The sequence below is a fragment of the Eptesicus fuscus genome, chromosome 9, assembly GCF_027574615.1.
Source record: "Eptesicus fuscus isolate TK198812 chromosome 9, DD_ASM_mEF_20220401, whole genome shotgun sequence".
NCBI lineage: Eukaryota > Metazoa > Chordata > Mammalia > Chiroptera > Vespertilionidae > Eptesicus > Eptesicus fuscus.
The window spans coordinates 72333487-72354535 of record NC_072481.1 but is presented as its reverse complement, the minus strand read 5'-3'; the positions used below and the strand labels follow the sequence as shown (position 1 = coordinate 72354535).

The following is a 21049-nucleotide window of genomic DNA, read 5'->3' as shown; positions in this document are numbered from 1 at the left end:
GTCTATACACGAGGAAAAAGATACCTATTTCAAAATATATATTCTAAAAATGTTAGCTCTCTTATAAGACCTTAATTGTAACATTAATGTCCTAGTGTTGTTTCACACAATTACTTATATACCAGCTAGCTTTTATTTCTTCAAATTTAATTGAAATCCAAAGAACAGTCTCAATGTATTGTACAGAAATATAGGACATTAATGAGTAAACCATCTGATACTTACACTCCCTTTACACTTTCTGGATCCCACAATAGGAGGCAGTGAAGAAGCTTTCTGACTGTGAAAACAAATTGCAATTTAGAAATATAAGTGTTATTTACAAATAATATACAATGCAATACAATTGTCATGTCAATTTGTCATCCCAACCTGTAAGTCAACTGTTTACTGATATCAGTGTTTCACAAAAGTATTACATACTTTCCCAATTTCACAAAGACCACCATAAAATTTCAAAATTCCATTCCAAAAGATGTTTAATATTTTTTTCTGCATACTATTGTAATTGATACTTACAATAAACTTAGAGTACCACATTATATTCTTTCACAGCATTTTTATTTAATTCCCTGAATTTTCCATATGAATTTCAAAAATCATTTCTCAAGCTGAGTAATGATTTTGCTAAATTGAGTTTAAAACAATAAATTTATCTCTCCTTTTAAACGCCTATGCTGTCTGCCTCTGATGAGCTCAGAATGGTAGCACACTGACATTTATATTCAGGGGCTTTCTAAACCAGTCACTCTTGTCAAAAAATAAAAACTCTCTTCAACTATAGGAATGTTGTTTCACAGATGTCTATATTATTAGAAAAAGATTTATTCTGGAACTCAACTGAAACTCTGTAAATAAGAGGATACAGAGATAAATGTAATCTTACTAATATGCCTGAGAAAGGTCACCATGAGTTAGAGTTTTCCCACTGCCATCAATTACACACTGAAGCTAACAACAGACTAATCCAGTGTTGCTTGACAGGCTGTGGAAGGATTTGATTTCATGGATGGGTAAGGATGGTTAGCAATAAGTCTGCTGGTGAGTAATTCTAAAGTGCTGGAAAACCATGTGCTCTTGCATACGTTAAACAACATCCCTGAAATTTGGTTTCATCTAATACTTATCTAGAGACCCTCAGCTAAGCTCTCCATCAGGCTTCACAAACTGTGAATTAATGGACAACATATTGGTGACATTCTGCTCTGTCTTTACAAGTATCATCCACCCTAGCAGAGAACCACCAAAAAATTCCGTTTCCAATAGCAAAGTGGTCACGGAATATCTGTAGATTGCAGTAGAGGTAGGTCCTGGGCACTGTGAGCAAGCCGAAGGGAGGGTCCCAGCATGTGCCAGGGGCCAGGGCTCCTCAGGCATGCCTATAAGGTCCAGCTACTTGGCTGAAATAAGGCATCTTTCACCAATATATGACATTTCATAGAGAAAAACGGTCCACAGTGTATTATGAGTAATTATATTGTTATCTATAAAATTTTGCATATATTAACTATAAAAGCAGTTAATCTATTTATTTTGCACAAGTGGAATTGTATTGTTTTTATATTTTACAGTTATTATTAAAAGGTGTATAAAATATTATGGGGTTTTTTAAACACCTTTAGATGTTTTATATGCACCAGCTGAAAAATTACTTGATCCAGCTAAACAATTAAGAGATTCTTAAAACTTCTAATAATGTATGCTTTAAAGAAGCTAATTGGCCTGCCATTGTGGCTCAGTGGTTGAGCATCGACCTATGAACCAAGAGGTCAAGGTTTGATTCCTCGTCAGGGTACATGCCTGCATATGTACATGCTCCTGCTCAATCCCCAATATGGAGCATGCAGGAGGCAGCCAATCAGTGATTCTCTCTCATCATTGATGTTTCTATCTCTCTTTCCCTCTCCCTTCTTCTCTGAAATCAACAAAAAATTTATATTTTTTAAAAAGAAGCTAATTGCCATTTATCTTCTTCACAAGAGTAAATCTTTATATTTGTTATAAATCATAAATGAATAGCAAAAATACATATATAGTAAAAAATATACTATTTAGTCTTTCATAGATTCCCGAAAATTATTGTGCAATAGATCTCAATCTCCAATCATGGCAAAAAAACAAAGGTCAGTGTATATCATACATGCTTTGCAGTCTAACTGATAAACTAGATTATGTAAAATATACCAGTGGTCAGCAAAAGACTCAATGCTACTTCAAGTGATAACTATAGTATGAGAAGTAAATGAGGATGAAAACTTACCCATAAGACCTTCTCATGGTTGACTTGTCAAAAAGTAATTCACTGTAAGGCAATTTCTTAAACTTATCTCTGCCAACAGCCACATAAAACTGTCCATTCTCCAACTCTGTCCCACTTTCAACCAGTTTTCCTTCTAAAGTATAAAGTCTGCCAAAATATGAATGCCAACAATTAAAATTTTAACAAGCATTGAGAAAACTGCTTAAAATTACAAAGTAAATAAAAACATTCTGTTCTTAATTTGGCTCATCTGTTACTATCCCAATTATTGAATTACAAATGCCTCAAAGTCTAGCTGTTTCCAGATCCACAGCTATGCTGCCTTTTCATTTCTTGCTATACAAGTTAATTACGAATTCTGATCTTCCTATTTTGAAGGAAAAAGAAAGAAGAATGTCCTTCCTTTGCTTCAAAGACAAGAAATAATTAGATTCAACTAAATGCCAACGTTATAATGCAGACACAGTTGCTAACTAGCTGCACAGTGTTTCATCCCAATGAAATGACAATCTAACATGATATCCCCTATGGCTGCCATATTAAGATTTTAGAGGGGAAGATTTAACTGATACAGAAAGTGGTGCCTTAAATAAAGCCCAGCTTCTGTTGAAGTTTGATTGTTCTATTTACATTTAGTAAGTACTTTTAAAATTTATTTTCTTAATTTACTTGTCAGAATTATATGCCTCCTAAAGCATTCTGTATATGAGCAGCCATCAGATTACATCTAAACACACAAAACTGGGTCAGAAAACAAGAGGTTGAGAGGGCAGGAGGTGAAAGAGCCCATTGCCAGTATTAATGATGCAGAACCACATAACATTCCTGCTTCTTTCTTTTTTTCTCCTGCCTTCCCTCATCTTCCCAGAATAGATTTCACAAGACCCTCCCTTTACTGTAAAACTGCTGCTGCAAACTACAATTAATATGTTACTTATTCAAAGAACAGTGATAATTTTGTAGACCATTTAAAGTATCCAGAGAATTTCTTTAAAGAACAGGAAAAAAAAAAAGCCTACTAGGAAACTACACAGAAAGACAATGCAGATATTTGAAGGTTATAAACAAGAGCAACTAGATAGATTTCAAGAAAAATCATTCAAAAATTCTCCGGCTTCCTATACTGCATAATAAAGGTTAGTAACATTTGCAAAGGAAATGAAAAGTCCATTGACCTGTCTGCTTGTTTACTGATTAGGTAAAAAGAAAATAGCCACCAAAATCCTGGAATGTGTTTGTGTTGAGTTAGTATCACAATCTTTTCTTTTATAACATTGTACACCTCTCCCTACAAGTCAACACTTCACCCAGGGTTCTGGTTTTCCTGCCTTGACCTAAACCAGGGTTTCTGAACACTGTTTGGACAAGACTATGCTCTGTGGAGAGGTGTGGAGGCTGCCCTGTGCACTGCAGATAACAGCACCCTTGGCTTCTACCCGCTAGGTCAGGCGTCCTCAAACTACAGCCCGCGGGCCACATGCGGGTGATTTGCCGTTTTGGTTTTTTACTTCAAAATAAGATATGTGCAGTGTGCATAGGAATTTGTTCATAGTTTTTTTTTAAACTATAGTCCGGCCCTCCAACGGTCTGAAGGACAGTGAACTGGCCCCCTGTTTAAAAAGTTTGAGGACCCCTGCCCTAGGTGGTAGTAGTAGCTGGCCCATTCCCAGCTGGGACTACCAGAAATGACTCCAGACCCTGCCAAATGTCCTCGACGGGGAGACTTCCCCCGGCTGAGAAGTATTGGCTTACACCCGGACATTCTTCTTTCATTTTCATTCAAAATAGGAAGATCAAAATTCATAATTAATTTTTATACCAAGAAATGAAAAGGCAGCAGAGCTGTGGATCTGGAAACAGCTAAGATATGACTGGTTTCCTCTACAGGTGGGAAAGAGGTCCTGCATAAGTCTTAACCCATGGTTTTAGCCTTTCTTTATGTGACTCTTGTTGACCTGCTTTCTTCCTTTGCTACAAAGACAAGAAATATAAATAGGAAGTTGAACCAATTTTTATGGAATGCTTTTCATATATAAATAAATTGATGTGCAGTGTAGAATCTAACTGTAAGAATTTTTAATGTTCCCTTAAGGAAAAATGGGCATATCCCAAGTCAACAGCAACCAAATTTTACTCGTATTTGGCATTATATTAAGAATGAACTTTCTCTAAGTATTCAAATGTTCAGGGACATATAACTATATTTTCTTTCCTATATTTGTACTTGCATAAATTTTATTTCTATGTATGAATTTGTTCATATCAATATATGTATGATTAGGTAGATCTTGGGCATGCAGTTGTGTATATAAATATATTTTTATGCTTTATATTTTTTATTTAGTGGGCTTATATTTATGTATATGTCAAAAGACGCAATTATATCTAAAAAAAAATCAATATATAACAACTAGAGGCCCAGTGCACGAAATTCGTGCACTCAGAGGGGGTCTCTCAGCCTGACTGTGCCCTTCTCACAGTCAGGGAGCACTCAGGGGATGTCTGACAGTCAGATGTCCTTAGCACTGCTACAGAGGCAGGAGAGGCTCCCGCCACCGCCGCTGCGCTTGCCAGCCGTGAGCCCAGCTCAGGGCTTCTGGCTGAGCAGCACTCCCCTTGTGGGAGCGCACTGACCACCAGGGGGCAGCTCCTGCATTAAGCCTCTGCCCCAGTGGTCAGTGCACGTCATAGCAACTGGTCGATTGTCTGCCCCCTGGTGGTCAGTGCACGTCATAGCAAGTGGTTGAGCAGCCTTAGCATATCATTAGCATATTACGCATTGATTGGTTGAATGGCCAACCGGACGACCGGACACTTGGCATATTAAGCTTTTATTATATAGGATTGAGATCTGTCTCACTCCTCATCCCAAAATGAAACCCAGAAGGATCTAAGTTTCAAATGAAATTTAAAAGTACCAGACAAAAACATAGAAAAATATTTTTATAATCTTGGAGTGAGAAAGACCTAAACTAGTAATAAAACTTAATGATCAAAAGAAAAGATTGAAAATTCAACTGCATCAAAACTCAACATGTCTGTATGCAAAAAGAAACATAAACAGTATCAAAAATACAGACTGGAAATATATTTAGAACATATGACAAAGGGCCAATTTCCCTAATGTGTAAAGAATGCCTACAAATCAATAAGACAAATATGCAAAGGCCATGACAGATAGTTCATATGTAATAGAAGATAAATATTGGCAGTTATTCAGAGAATAACTTAGCAATGAAGAGCACAGGCTCTGGAGTCATACAGCCCACTAGTTTGGTTGAATCCAGTCCTGTTAGTCACTATCTACATAATCTTGGGCAAGTAAGTTACCCCCTCTGTGTTTCATGTTTCATTAAAAGAGAATAACAACACTACTTACCTCATAGGATTGCTAAATTAAGTTAACAACATAAAGCACTTGGAATAATGCATTGCACAAAAGAAATGCTCAATGGATGTCATTATTGTACATTAAATAAGTAAAAATCAACACAAATAAAATAATACTTTTACCCAACATGAATGAAAAGACAAAATATTAATTTCACAGCACAGATGAGAGTATGTAAAACAGGCCCTCAAGCACTTTTAGTGAGAGTGCAAGTCAGTACAAATTCTTTGGAAGACAGTTGGCAGTATCTATCAAAATCTAAAATGCATTTACCAATAGACACAACAATTCCACTTCTAGACTTTATTCTGCTGATAAACTCTATTTATATGCAAAGACATGAACATGCAATAGTGAAAGGTTGGAAATAATCTCAGTTTCCATCAAGAGTAGACTATTAAAATAGATTAGGGCACACTCATAAAATGGAATATTTTGCAGTCATTAAAAATAATACGATAGAGCTATTTATGCTAATAAAAATCTCCAAGATTTGTTGTTACAGTAAAATGGGGAATACCTATAATACAGTAAACGATAAAATAGTCTAAAAATTAAGGTATGTTTATATATTTATTCATGTGTGTATGTGTGTTACCATTTGTGTTTTTTAAAAATAAGAGATTCATAGGCTTCTGTATGCATGGAATATTTCTAGAATAATGCTGGAAAGAGGAACTGGGGAGCCCAAAGGGAGAGAAATGGTTTTTATTTATATCTTTTGTCCTGCATGAAATATTTTTTACCACCGGTGAAGTTTTGCTTTCAATTATATTTATATACTAAATATATATTTATATATACCTAGTTATATTTAAAACCTAAGTGGCTATGAAACTATATATATTAATATATGTGAATATGTACACACATTAAACTGAAAGACATAATTATCTTATCAAATGTGTCCATAGGTAGATATATAGAAATGAAAATGGGCAGAGTATAACTTCTTAAAAGCAGGAGTGTGTTCTACCAGTGGAGTATGTTAGAGAGTTTGGGATAAAGACAAAACTCAAGAACAACCAGAAAACTCTTGATTAGATTTCAAGTCTTTGGGTATATTCTTAATATGTTCTGTACTTGTATATATTATCTGTAACCCTCCCACCTTTAAGGAACTAAATAAGTGAGCCTCCATCAAGGAATAATTTCATAGGCTTCACAATTTAAAAGCCATGACTTTAATCTTCACTAAAATTTCAGAACTTGAGAAAAATGCTTTTGATTTCTCAAGTTTAGGCAACATCACTTAATTATCCTCTCTTACCTGCCTCTTCTTTAAATCCACTAACAGCTCCTGATGTCTGATTCTTTATGCTAGGCAAATAGTTTGGACCATCAAAGAATCATAAGTATCTCCTGAATAAAAGGACAAGTTAACTAAGAGTCAAGAAAAAAGTTCTCAACAAAATGAATGTTGCCTAATTGCTCTAAATTAAAGGAATAAAAATAGTTAATATTTGTGCCAAGAACTGTTTTAAGCTCTGTATGTGGCTTATCTTATTCCTTAAAACAATCTATAAGGTATTATTATATACCCATTTTACAGATAAAGAAACTAAGGCATATAGAGCCTAACTGGTGAGCCAAAATTCAAATTTAGAACAAGTGACTTGAGAGCCTCCTGGGAATATTTTCACAGTTCTGAAAACCATCCACTGGCAAGATGATTTTGACATACCTGTGAACAGCCCCACTCCTCAGAGTTATTTTTTCCGTGACCATCTGTAGCACATGATCCCACTGGTTCAAGGCTTTTCTAGGAATGAGGAGGCGAGATGCTGGGCTTATGAGGTCTCCATTTGCAATCAAGCTGGACAAAAAGCAAAGCCAGTGAGCCATACTATTTGACAGAGTAATGCCACTATAATTATAGTGCAAACCCCAAACTAAAAGGAAACCACCAGCCAATTTCAACTTGAACTGTAAAGGCCTCCAACTTACAAGATAGTACAGGGTTCCTGAAGTGGTTTTCTAAATCGAGCTGACACGTTGATCCTGCTGTGGATTACTGGTTTTACCTTTAAAAGCAAAGAAATACAAATCACTGAGCTTATGTTAGTTGTTTCCTATTGAGGAAAAACTACAGGTTTCCAGGGAACTAGCTGAGACCTGTTATGCCTGTGTTAACATCTCGCTTTGTAAAAACACTCTGGGCTCATCCTCTATCAATATTATGTGACCTTAACAAAGCTCTCAAGAAAAATGTCTGCCCCTGATCTATACTAATGCAGACACTGTTGGGCTGTTATGAGAATTTCAGGGCAACTTTTTAAAACAGTGCTTTCTGGAAAACAACAATAAAATACTAGTAATCCTATAAAATACTAAACCCTGAAGTCCCCCTCCAGCCACACATCTGTCTTGTCCCCTCTCCTCACTTCACCTACTCGCTGAATCTAGACCCCATGTATCTTGACTTCATCCTATTCTCTTCAGACTATCTCTGTCACTTTTTCTCAAATTTGCTTCTTCCCTATTCATCAGCTGCCGTTGAGCCAATGCCCTCAGTTCCTGAACTCCTTGCATCTGGGTGGGTCTGGCCATCTTTCCATCCTCATTGCTTCTAGAATCCAGGCTGCTGTTAGCAAGAACCACATGGCTCCCTGGTACCTTCTCACCAAGCGTTTGCATCAGCCAGACTCATCCTCCTCCTAAGTCCATTACTTCTTACGTTTCCAACAGTGGATAATCCAAATCCCTACCTCTCATCTTAAACCCTAAAATCCCACCCCAAATACTCAGCAGATCATTTCCTTCCAACTGATCATTCTCAGCAGATCAAAGTTCAAGAAAAGAAGCTGAAAGGCTGCAGCCTTTCAACCTCTGTATCCTGCCCCCTCCCACCTCATCTGCACCTTTACTGCTTTTCACCTTTCTGCCTGTCTCATAAGAAGGGTCTTCATCCCTTCACAAAGCTCACCCCCACCTGGAATGTGTCCCCTGATGGCTCTGTTTGTCCCATTAATTATCTAGGCCCCTCCACCGCCACGTGGGATCTTCAATTTCTCCCTTAGCCTAAGGTGACCAGGTTTTAACATTGGTAAAGCGGGACACCATTGACCGAGGAGGGGGGGGAGGGGTCTTGACTAAAAATTTGGTCTATATTGTAATCACTTTTGGTTTTTTTAATAAAAGGAAATTCACTTCTTAGATCATCGTTGAATTTGCATCCTCTTTTCTTACTCATTATGTTAAAAATCTAAAAATATTTAAAATTATATTATAAATTATTATATACACATTGCTTAAAAACACAGTAAGTAGGTACATAATTATATGAGCATATTTTATTGTTAGTTTATAAATTAAATTAATTTGATTGTTATAAAGTAACTATATTTTAAAAATTATTTTAATTTTAATCCTATATTTCTTTCTAAATAATAGCAATACTAACTTGTATTATTTTTCCTCTGAATTTGCCGTAACGTAAGTGTCACTTTCAAGGCCGGTGCTAGACTTTTTGCCACCACTATAAAATATAAATAATACGAGTACTATCTGCTAAATTCAAGAAAATTTATGTATTTATGAAATAAATAAATAAATTACTTACCTAAATTATCTGAATAGCTGATTTGTAATGACATCACTTGTTTAACTAGCTTACTAGCACGCAGTATGATGTGTATCGTCTGAGAGACAGTTACAAAATGTTTTCGTCGTTGCCAATCCCAAAAAATGCCATTGTTCATTAAGTCCAAACAATGGTGGTCGAATTCTAACAACTGATCAACAATGCGAACTTTGATAAGCAGTTCTCGATAATCAGTTCTCAACAATTATTTGTTATTATTAAAGTTTAACATTATAAAATTAACAAAAATAATATAAAACTCATATCCTGGCTAAATAGCCACATGGCCGCCGAAAACCGTATATTCCCTTCCCGTTCTCCTGCCGTTCCCTAGCTTGTCATGCATTCTTTCCAAAAATTGGGACTTTTTTAAAACACCATGGGATGTGGGACAAATTGTTAAAAATCGGGACTGTCCCACCAAAAGCGGGACGTCTGGTCACCTTACCTTAGCCCTATCAAGCACTACCCCATCCCTATATATCCTCCTCCTCCACATTCCCACTTCCTCCTGCCCACATCCTATCTCTGATCTTCTGTTATCCAGTTTCCATCTCTATCACTGAAAGATAACGCCCAACTCGTAGGCATTGCCTATAAGAACCCCGTGGCCAACCATTGCTTGCTCAGTTTCCTTGCCTCCTACCAATACTCCTTCCATGCAGACCCCTGGTAGTACACTTTACACAAACTAACCTACTCCCTTCCATTCCCAAAGCACGCCATGCATCCACCTCTGTGCCTTTGTGCACCGTGCCCCTCTGCATACAATGCCCTCCTCATTTCTCCATTCGCTGGGCCTACCTCATTAATCACAGGCCTTCCTCTATTCATTCTCCCTTTGCTTTTTTTGTTGTTGTTGTTAATTATTGATTTTTTTTACAGAGAGGAAGAGAGAGGGATAGAGAGTTAGAAACATCGATGATAGAGAAACATCGATCAGCTGCCTCTTGCACACCCCCTACTGGGGATGTGCCCGCAACCAAGGTACATGCCCTTGACCAGAATCGAACCTGGGACCCTTGAGTCCGCAGGCCGACGCTCTATCCACTGAGCCAAACCGGTTTCGGCTCCCTTTGCTTTCTGTCTCAAACTGCTACTGCTGCTATAGTGTAGGTGACAGCACTCTTGGGGGCTTCCACTCCCCAATTTGAAAAGAAAATTTATAAGCAAAGGGAACTGATAAATAAAAACAGCTAACATTTATTGCACTAGATTTAATGGAAAGCACTGTGCTAAATTTACATGCATTATCTATTATTTAATCATCACAGCCATATCCTGAAGTACAATTACTATTGCCCCATTTTACAAGTGAACAAACTAGAGCATAATTAATTTGTCTAAAATATCGCATATAATAAGGAGCCAAGTAGTTAGTGAGCCCATATATATGAATTCTAACTATTGGTTATACACTTTACTAGTTATTTTAGAGATCAAATATTAACCCTAAATAATTTATAGTACTTTCTCCTTTTTCAAAATATGCTTTTTTGACAGGGACAAAATGCATGAATTTTCCTGCTGCTCACTGGTGACTAAAAAAATACTTGCAATGCCTGCTAGTTGTATAATAAATGTTTGTTAAAATTTAATTAAAAGATACACTGATCTAAGGCACATGGATCAATGAAACAAAATAGAGAGCCAGGAAATAAATCCACACATATATGGTCAGTTAATTTACAATAAAGGAGACAAGAATATATGTATAATGTGAAAAGAACAATCTTTTCATGCCAACTAAACAGCCACATACAAATGAACGAAACTGGACCCCTATATTACACCATATACAAAAATCAACTCAAAACCAATTAAAGACTTAAATATAAGACCTAAAACCATAAATCCTGAAATAAAACATAGGGAGTGAGCTCCTTAACAAGAGATAACAAGTGTTGGTTAAGATGTGGAGAAAAGTAAACCCTTGTGCACTGTTGGTAAAAATGCAAATTGGTTCAGACACTACGGAGGTTCCTCAAAAAATTAAAAGTAGAACTACCAAATGATCCAGCAATCCCACTTCTGGGTATTTATTTAAAGGTAATGGAAACAGAACATTTGAAGCGATGTCAGCACTCCACATTCATTGCAGCATTATTCACAACAGTCAAGACACAGAAACAATTTAAGTGTCTATTGATGAAAAATGGATAAAGAAAATGTGATATTACACACACACACACACACACACACACACACACACACACAGTGGAATATTATTCAGCTGTGAGAAAGAAAGAAGTCCTGCTACTTGTGACAACACGGATGGACCTTGAGGGCATTATGCTAACTGAAATAAACCAGACAAAGAAAGACAAAAACTGTATGATATCACTTATATGTAGAATCTGAAAAAACAAAAGTCAAACTCATAGAAAAGGAGAGTAGAAAAGTGGTTGAGAGGGAGGGTGGGGAAATGGGGAGAGTAACCAGATATGAACGTTCAGCTATAAGATGAATAAGGTTCAATGTAAACATGGAAGAAAAAAGATACTCCAATACAGAATAGAATGTTTTTAATTCAATCAAAATAATTTTACATTTTAAACCCAGAGACTCTTGCACCTATACCAACATTTATGGTGATGTTGACTTTTTTTAAAAAGATGTTTAATAGGTAAGGCAGGCACCTAAACAAAATTCAAATAGTAAAATGGGGCAAATGGTGAAATGCAAATGCCCTTCCTATTCCTGCTCCCCACCACCATGTTGCAACCAGAGTCAGCAATGTCCCTTCAAACATTAGTCTACACAGACATAAGCATATTATCTTATCCTTACTAATAAAAGGCTAAGTAGTCGTCACGCCCTCACGCATGATGCCCTCATGCTGTCACAAGATGACTGCATGCACAGTGGATGTGTGCTTCCCGTGGCCCCACACGTGCACTGCGGAGGTGGGACCTCAGCACCGGCCTACCTCTTTGGGGCAATCGATCGCGGGGCTCCCACACTGTGAAAGGGCACAGGACAGGCTAGGGGACCCCTCCCCACCGCAAGTGCATGAATTTCATGCACCGGGCCTCTAGTGAATATATAATTTTTAAACACAAGTAATATCCTGCTATAGCCCTTCTTCTGCACCTTCCTTTTTCACATAGCAATATACCATGGAGACCGTTGCTTAGTGGTACTTAGGAGAAGGGTTGCTTCATTCTTTATAGCAGCTGTGTATATCCCACTCTGTGAACATGCCATGGTTTATTTAACCTGTCCCTTAATAATGGTTTCCAACCTTTTGCAGACTTTGTTTCCAAACTTTTGCTATTGCAAATAGTGCCATGATGTGTTTCCTTGGAGATACTCATTTGCACAAATATGTAAGTATGTCTGTAGAATAAACTATTAAAATTGAGAACTTGCTAAAGAAATAAGCATTTTTTGTTTAATGCGATTTATTGAAAGCTTAGTCTTGATCAATCTCAAGAGTCCCTTGATTTATTTAGTTCATGCGATAGCCTAGACAATACATCCATTTATAAGGAATGCTGTTATACGGCCAGGTGTGTTTTACAATGTCTTTAGGTGACTACAAATCCCTCTTCCATCAATCAGATTGCTTACTCGTAAGGTCAGATGTTTAGCTGCATATAACTTTTACCTGTGTGAAGGACAGGCCATTCTGACTCTGCTTGTGTTAACAGTGTCTTCCTCTTGAAATCCACTTTTTAAATATAGCTACGCTGCCTCCCTGCTCACTTGACTTAAAGCTGCTACCACATCCCTGGTTCTCTGTTGCCTTTCGCTGCTTATTATTTTTTTCCGTAACACCATCATCTGACACATAGTATATTTTATTTATTTGTTTTCTATTTTCTGGTCCCTATTGTTACTTTTTAGTTACTCTCAATAATAACTACTAAGGTACTGAGCACACACTTCATACTCAGTTGTTAATTTTTCAAAAGTCTTGCCTACCAACCTTAATTGTTCAATACCTTGCTGGATTATTGAATTCAAGATGAAGATGAATAAGTTATATAAACAAATAACTTAAAAACTTTTGAGTTGGCTAAAATATGCTACTCTTTTTTAGAGCATATCTATTTATAATGTACAGAATTTCATAAATAAACATGATTTTAAAAATAATTACATAACTTTATTCTGAGTCTATACGTTGTTGCTTGAATTAAAGCAAACCATCAGCTTGGACAAAGTTTTTATTCATTCATAAGACAAATACTTCCCAAATGTTCATGATTGACCAGCTGAACTGAAGCTTAATCTTAAATATATATTTATTTGAGTCATTATAGTAAAAACAATGGAAATAGTCTGTCTTCAAATTCGCTAATAAAATAATCTTAAGAAATAATCCAAGTAATATATCTGAATTTAAAAAAATGCAACACCACTGTATAAAATAACTGAAACCTTTTGGAAAATTTTTCCTTTAGAAAGAATTTTTCTACTGACATCTTAAATAATAAATAATAAAAATTTTAAGTTAAATCTACTGCATATAAGGAGCTTTCCAGAGTCCTTATCAGGGATTAAGTACTGGTCACTTGATGCTAATCTAGAGATATCAAGGGGTTAGATAAAGGGAAACATATTAAACTAGAACGTTTTTTAAATTTTTAAATTTTCTTAGTAACCCAAATACTTTCCCTAGCCCTTTGAAAATGCATTTAAAATATGAGAATAATGTTAAGTGTCAACACATCTAGTTACAGAGGATAGATGCATAGGGATGGACTAGGAGGTACTCCCACTCAGACCCCTGGGTCCCAGGAATGGTGTTAGTTGTGTAATCTGTGACCATGAAAATACATCAAGGCAAAACTCAGACTTTGGGTCCAGCAGAGCTAATACTCCTATCTGGTTTTGTCTGTTGGTGAGGGAATCACCACCAAGCAAAAGTAGCATATGCTTACAGCTGACTTCTGCCTTTAGTCTGCACTGGGCAACATTACCTTAGAAAACCCTGTTTATTGAGAAGTAGGTTGCCTGGCGAACCAGAGAGAAAGGGTCATTCCTTGAGTATGATAGATACATGATAGATAGATAGATGATAGATAGATAGATAGATAGATAGATAGATAGATAGATAGATGATAGATAGATAGATAGATAGATAGATAGATAGATAGATGATAGATAGATAGTAGATAGATAGATAGATAGATAGATAGATAGATAGATAGATAGATAGATAGACTGACCACAAATTTGACTAAGATGCTTGTTGGAAATATTTTTAAAGTCAAAGGTGGCAAAAGTGACTTAATTATGTTCACTCAGCTAGAATGAGGTAAGCCAGGGAAGGCTCTAGCGCAGATCTTTGGTAACAAATCTCATGTGCTTTCCAATATATCACTCTGTCTCTGGTATCTTAGACTGTATTTATGTCACAAATGGTCATTTCTAAAACAAAAATAAAAACTGACCAATGCTTCATGTGAAACTGATTAGTCTAAGTATGTAATTTACCTTAAGTTCACAAATTCCACAATATATATAGCAGGACATCATAGTGACTGTGAAAATTCAAGTTAAAATCTTCATGACTCAAAAATATGAATCTATTTGTTATAAAAAAAACAAACTCAACAAAACTGAAAGTGTTGCTGTGAAAATATATATATATTTGAAATAACAAGGTCAAACTCTACAAACTGAGTAACTAGTTCCAAATTCCAGGACTAATTGCCAATTCAATACCTCCTACCTTATTTTCTTGATCTGTAAAAATAGGGATAATCCCACTAAATTAGCCCAAAGGGATGCTCCATGAACTAATTAATGAAGTGGCAATACAACCCCCTGAGGCTGTTAGGCTGCATGCTTCAGAGAATCCATCTGCCTCAAATCTCAGCACTCACCATCTCCAGAAACCCTAAGCCAAGAAAACCAAACTCAGTCTACGGACCTGAGGAAATGATGCTATTAAACGAACACCACCACAAAAGCCTAATGACACTGACTTATTGTAAAAGCTCATCATACAATTTGAAAACTCAAATCTGAATCATATATAAAAACTCAATTTTAAAGAACATATCAGGATTTTGTGACTATCCATAAGACAGACTTAAACATTCAGGAAAAAGTTAAGTACTAAAGTTATAGGCCAACCTACACATAGACACTTTGACTCTTATTCTGTGGATTTAAGAAAAGTGAGTTCTCAAAATGGTAACCTTGAGGAAACTTTTGTTACTACTCTAAAAAGATAGCATATAGCATAGAAAAGAACAAAGTCCTTCACAAAATATGTAATCATTTTCTACCACTTTTTTGATAAATGAAAAGGGATAACAATTATTAAAAGACAACAGAGTAAAAAAATAACTTACCCTAGAGATAATGTAACTGATGAATACAAACTATTGTTTATTCTAAAGAGCTTTCTTAAATAACCATCCATGTTTTTTCAACACTACTATTTTTTATATGGAAGAAAGATCAGCTAAAATGCCTGATGCATGGTGATGGTATGACCCACCAGGTTGAGCATGTCCTGTGTTGATGGTATGTATCATAACTAACAATTAGAAAGTGCCTCTATCAGAGGATAGTTCATGCCAGGAACATCTCCTAGACTTCATGAAATGAAACCATTTATCATGAAGTTGCTCCAGATGCATGGACTGCAAGAGAAACTCAAAAAATGAAAAGCTACATAGCAAGAGGTGAGGACAGTAACCGAAGTTTTCCAAAGGAGAGTTGACTCACCTTCTCCTTGGATTTCTACTGATGGTGTTGCATCAATAGAAATAAGGTTTGCCTTATCCTAATCTGCAGATTAACACATCTGAGACACAAAAATTACATGGTTTAACTATCATTATCTGTCACTTTTTCATATCTCAAGAAATAAATTCTGATAATTGGTACAAAATTTAATAAATAAAATGCATCTGTTGGGCTTATGTCATTTCCATCACTAAATATGTCAGTGTTTTTCTTTCCATTTTCAAGTAAACTAAGTAGTAGTTCCACTTTTGGAGGTAGAAGGTTGTAGGTGACTACTGTTCCCAACATGACAACAAAAACTGAGAGACAAGCTAGAAACCTTAATTTTAAAAAAATGCATCAAAGAGCTTAAGATGCGAAGAAGTCTGAATGAACTAAATTCCAGAAAGGGATGAACCTCTCCAAGTGAGAGGAAACCTACAGCTGCTTTAATACCCAGGGGCACAGCAGGCAGAGGAACAAACCTTCCCATAAATGGCCAGCCAGTGTGTGAACTGGCATGACAGAGAGACCCAAGAGCAAGTCTGCACTGCCCACCAATTCTTCCCCATGAGATTGTCTTTAAGTGCACATAAGTGCAACAAAGCTAAGAGCAGGGTAAAAGAGCAGGGGGAAAAGCCCCATGGTGTGGAAAGCTGGGGGTGGGACTAGGAGGGAAGGAGGGAGAGAGGCAGGGAAAGAGGGGGGGTGGGAGGGAGAGGGAAAGGAGGAAGGGAGGGAGAGAGGGAGGGAGGGAAGAAGGGAAGGAGGGAGGGAGAGGGAGAAAGAGAGAGAGAGAGAAAGAGAGAGAGAGAGAGGTTCAAGGATGTAAATAGCTTACAGTTGAAATAAAAGTAGTGATCTCTCTCTAGAATTTCACCAGTATTAAACCCAAAGCCCTGCTGGAGAGGGGGCAAGGCCTGATTCACCAACTAAATGTTTGAAACCACTGACAAAGTAAAACTAAAGCTACAATTCATTCTACTCTCAGCTCAACAATGGATTACACTGAGATCAGTTCCTCACATTAGCAGCTCAACAGAAAAAGGGGTGTAGTTTTTTTCCTGTGGGTAAACATAACCTACTTTCAATTTCTACAAATTTTATACAAAATTGTATACAAAATACCAGTATGCAATGAAACTATAAAACATGTAAATAAAGAAGACAATATGACCCATTATCAAGAGAAAAAAATACAGTCAAACTCACAAATGATTGTGATGTTGAAATTAGCAAATTAGGATTTTTAAATAGTTATTGTAAATATGTTACAGAAATCAATAAAAAGGGGAGACAAATAGATGAAAGATGGAAATTTTTTAAAAATATATTTTTATTTATTTCAGAAAGGAAGAGGGAGAGAGAGATAGAAACATCAATGATGAGAGAGAACCATCGATCAGCTGCCTCCTGCACGCCCCCTACTGGGGACTGAGCCCACAACCTGGGCATGTGCCCTTGACCAGAATTGAACCTGGAACCCTTAAGTCTGAAGGCCAATGCTCTATCCACCGAGCCAAACCAGCTAGGGCAAAAGATGGGAAATTTTAGCCCAGAACTGGAAACTATAAGAAAACACACAAGTGAACATTCTAGAACTAGAAAACAGTATATGTGAAATGAAGAATTCATTAGATGGGCTTAATAGCAGATTAGACACAATAGAAGAAAGGATGAGTCAACTCAAAGACAATGATTATCCAAGGTAAAGCACAAAAAAGTAAAAACACGGTCAGTTCATCAGAGATATGTAAAACAAATGATGTAGCATGTGTAATTGAAGTCAAGGAGAGGGGAGAGAGAGAGTGAGCCAAAAGAAGTATTTACAGAGAAAATGGCCAAAAGTTTTCCAAAACTGATGAAAGGTGTCAATTAACAGATCAAAAAATTTCAGTAAGCCCTAATCAGGACAAATAGAAAAAGAATCACACCTAGTTCCACTACAGTCAAACTGCAATCAGAGAAAATATGCACATTTAAGTCAAAGGAACCAACAATAAGAATTATGACTGGCTTCTCTAAGAAACAATGTAAGCCAAAACACAATATAAGAACATCTTTACTAGTAAAGTGCTGAAAGAAAAAAAAAATGTTAACCTGGAATTCTATACCCTGAGCAAATATCTTTCCAAATGGGAGGTAAAATAAAAACATTTTTTTTTCGGAGAATTTTGTTAGCAGACCCACACTACCAAAAATATGTAAAGAAAGCTCTTCATACTGATGGAAAGTAATATCAAATGAATGTCTGGATCTGCACAAAAGAATGAAATACATTTAAAGAAAATATATGAGTAATTTTAAAGACTTAAAATTTTTAAACTTAAAGACTATTTTAAAGCAAAATGAATAGTAATGACTTATGAGATTTGTAACATGTAGAAGCAAAATATTTCACAAGAATGCAAAGGTACAAATGAAGGTAAATGAAATTATACTGTAATCAAGTTCTTTGTCTTCATGAACTAGTAAAATATTTGAAAGCAAACTAAAATAAGTTAAGAACAGACACTGTGAACTCTAGAGTAGTCACTAAATAAATCACGAAGAAGCATAGCTAAAAAGCCAATAAAAAGATAAAATGAATTAATTTTTCAAACATTTCATGAATCTAAAGAAGGCAGCAAAAAAAACAAAAAACAAATGTGAGCTGCAACAACACAAACAATTATAATATGATAGACTCAAAACAAATCATGCCAGTAATTTAGTATATGTAAATAAACAAAAACTTCAATTAAAGTATAGAGATGGTCAGATTGAATAAAGAAACAATACCCAAGTATACACTGTTTACAGAAGATACACCTTAATATAATGACATGAGTAGATTGAAACTAAAAGGATGAAAAATATTCCATGCAAATATTAATCAAGGAAATCCAGATTTTCTGATCAATGCAAGATTATAAGAGATACATAATGCCCATTTGCTCTATTAATTTTTATAACAGATTTATATTAAAGGGGTTTTAATCAAACATGTGTATATTTTAAAGTTGGATATTTCTTACAAAATATATTCTATATAATATCTGGCATACTAAAATATCTTTTTCTAGTATTATGCTCTTTTAAACTAAGGAAAATTAATTTCCAAAAATACCATTAATCTGAAATAGTATAGCTCCCAAATGTTTTGGACATATGATCTCCTATGATATGGAAGAAAGCACAAATAAGGAATGTAACTAGAAACTCCATCATCATAGTTCGGCAAATGTCTGAATTCCATCATTCTGTGACCATTCTCAGTTTCCTATATTAAGATCTGCTTTTCTTCACAAGCCTAAATGTCAGTACTTCACCCAAGGTTCCATCTCTTTGTAACTTAAACAAACTCTCTCCCTGGTCAAATTTATCTAACACAATGTTATTTATTACCGACATCATTTTGCTAATAATGATCAAATCTCTATATCTTTAGTCAGCTCTTTCTCCTGATTACCATCAAATCTCTATCTTTAGTCCAGATCTTTCTTCTGACACTAAATCTGTATAACCAACTAGATATGTCTAATACTTTTACAACTGTTAAAAGACAGTTAAGCCCAGCTGGCATGGCTCAGTGGTTGAGTGTTGACCTATGAACCTGGAGGTCTAGGTTTGATTCCTGGTCAGGGTACATGTCCAGGTTGCAGGCTGGATCCCCAGTGTGGGGTGGGGCGTGCAAGAGGCAGCCAATCAATGATTCTCTCTCATCACTGATGTTTCTATCTCTTTCTCCCTCTCCCTTCCTCTCTGAAATCAATACAAATATATATATAAATATATATATATATTTATATATATTTAAAAAGACAGTTAAGACAAAGATTTGTAAAATATTTTATACCTAAGCACTCATCAATTCAACAGTCTCTAATACAATAATTATTTTGCATTATTAAAATTTGCATAAATCTGCAATCTAAGGCACTTGAAAAAATCTAACACAAGACACATCATTATCCTACATCCAGACAATAATGAAGTCCAATAGCTTCTCCCTCCTCAAAATTGCTTCATCTGTCTCCTCCTCTACACACCCCATGGCCCAGGGTCAAGGTCCTTAAAAATCCTGCCATAACCTACATCCAGCATGCTCTAACCTGTATTTCTTTCCTCTTTCATCTACCTGCTTCTGAATTAGCCTTCCTGAAGCACAGATGCAAACATGTGACTTCCCTGTATTAATGTCTTTGAAGGCTGCCACTGCCTTCATATAAAGTTAACATGTCTTAGAGCTGAATATTTGAGATCATATTTGAGTTGGGGCCATCCTACCACACTCGGACCTCATTTCTCAAAATTCTTCACTCAGCTGGATATAACTCTTTCCTCAGAAATTCCATAATATTTGTCTGAATATCTCATGCAACATTTCTCATAGGTATAACATATTCCCTTATAGTATCAATATTTATGTGGACCACTTCTCTTTTTTGTTATTTTAGTAAAGAGCCCCATCTATAACTAAAAGATCCATTTGTGGTGCTTTAGACATAGAATTCACTCAGTAAATATTTTAATTAAACAAAATTAGAACCAATTTTTTTAACATATATCATGCCCAGAACTGTATCAAATATTTTCCAAATGTTACCTTGACTTTCATAATACATTTATAAATGCTATTTTCAAATAAGTTTACACTGCAAAACACATCAAAACTTATAAAATGTTTTCATTTATTGTGACATTTGTTCAACAAAATAACATTATGAGGTTAGTATTATTCCAGCTGTTTAGGTAGGAAAAGCTGAGCCTCTTTACCCCTCAAGGGCACACAATGAACAAAGAAGCAGTCACAAGAAGCCACTCCTGATTCCCAGTCCAGGGTTCATTCCTCCTGTTAATGTTGCTCGAGATAGAAACTGGCCACTAGAAGAAGTCGTAGACACATATTTGCACCCATTTAATAAGACATTTCTTGAATTATACATCAGTGAAGATATGCAAACATTTATATACTAGAGGCCCGGTGCACGAAATTCGTGCACGGAGGGGGGTTGTCTCTCAGCCCAGCCTGTACCCTCTCCAATCTGGGACCCCTCAAGGGATGTCCGACTGCCCGTTTAGGCCCAATCCCTGGGAAAACGGGCAGTCGGACATCCCTCTCACAATCCTGGACTGCTGGCTC

At 36.1% G+C, this 21049-nt stretch overlaps 1 protein-coding gene across 1 annotated transcript in view; it reads right to left on the bottom strand.

Annotated features, from left to right (window-relative positions):
- The window catches only part of DCDC2 (doublecortin domain containing 2), a 172430-nt gene that overhangs the window by 111208 nt on the left and 40173 nt on the right, over positions 1-21049 (bottom strand). Inside the window, exons 3-6 of the mRNA XM_008146066.3 lie at positions 7599-7675; positions 7336-7467; positions 2261-2407; positions 226-280 (exon numbers count right to left, since the gene is read on the bottom strand). Coding sequence (XP_008144288.1) covers positions 226-280; positions 2261-2407; positions 7336-7467; positions 7599-7675 — 411 coding nt within the window. The remainder of the gene's footprint in view (positions 1-225; positions 281-2260; positions 2408-7335; positions 7468-7598; positions 7676-21049) is intronic.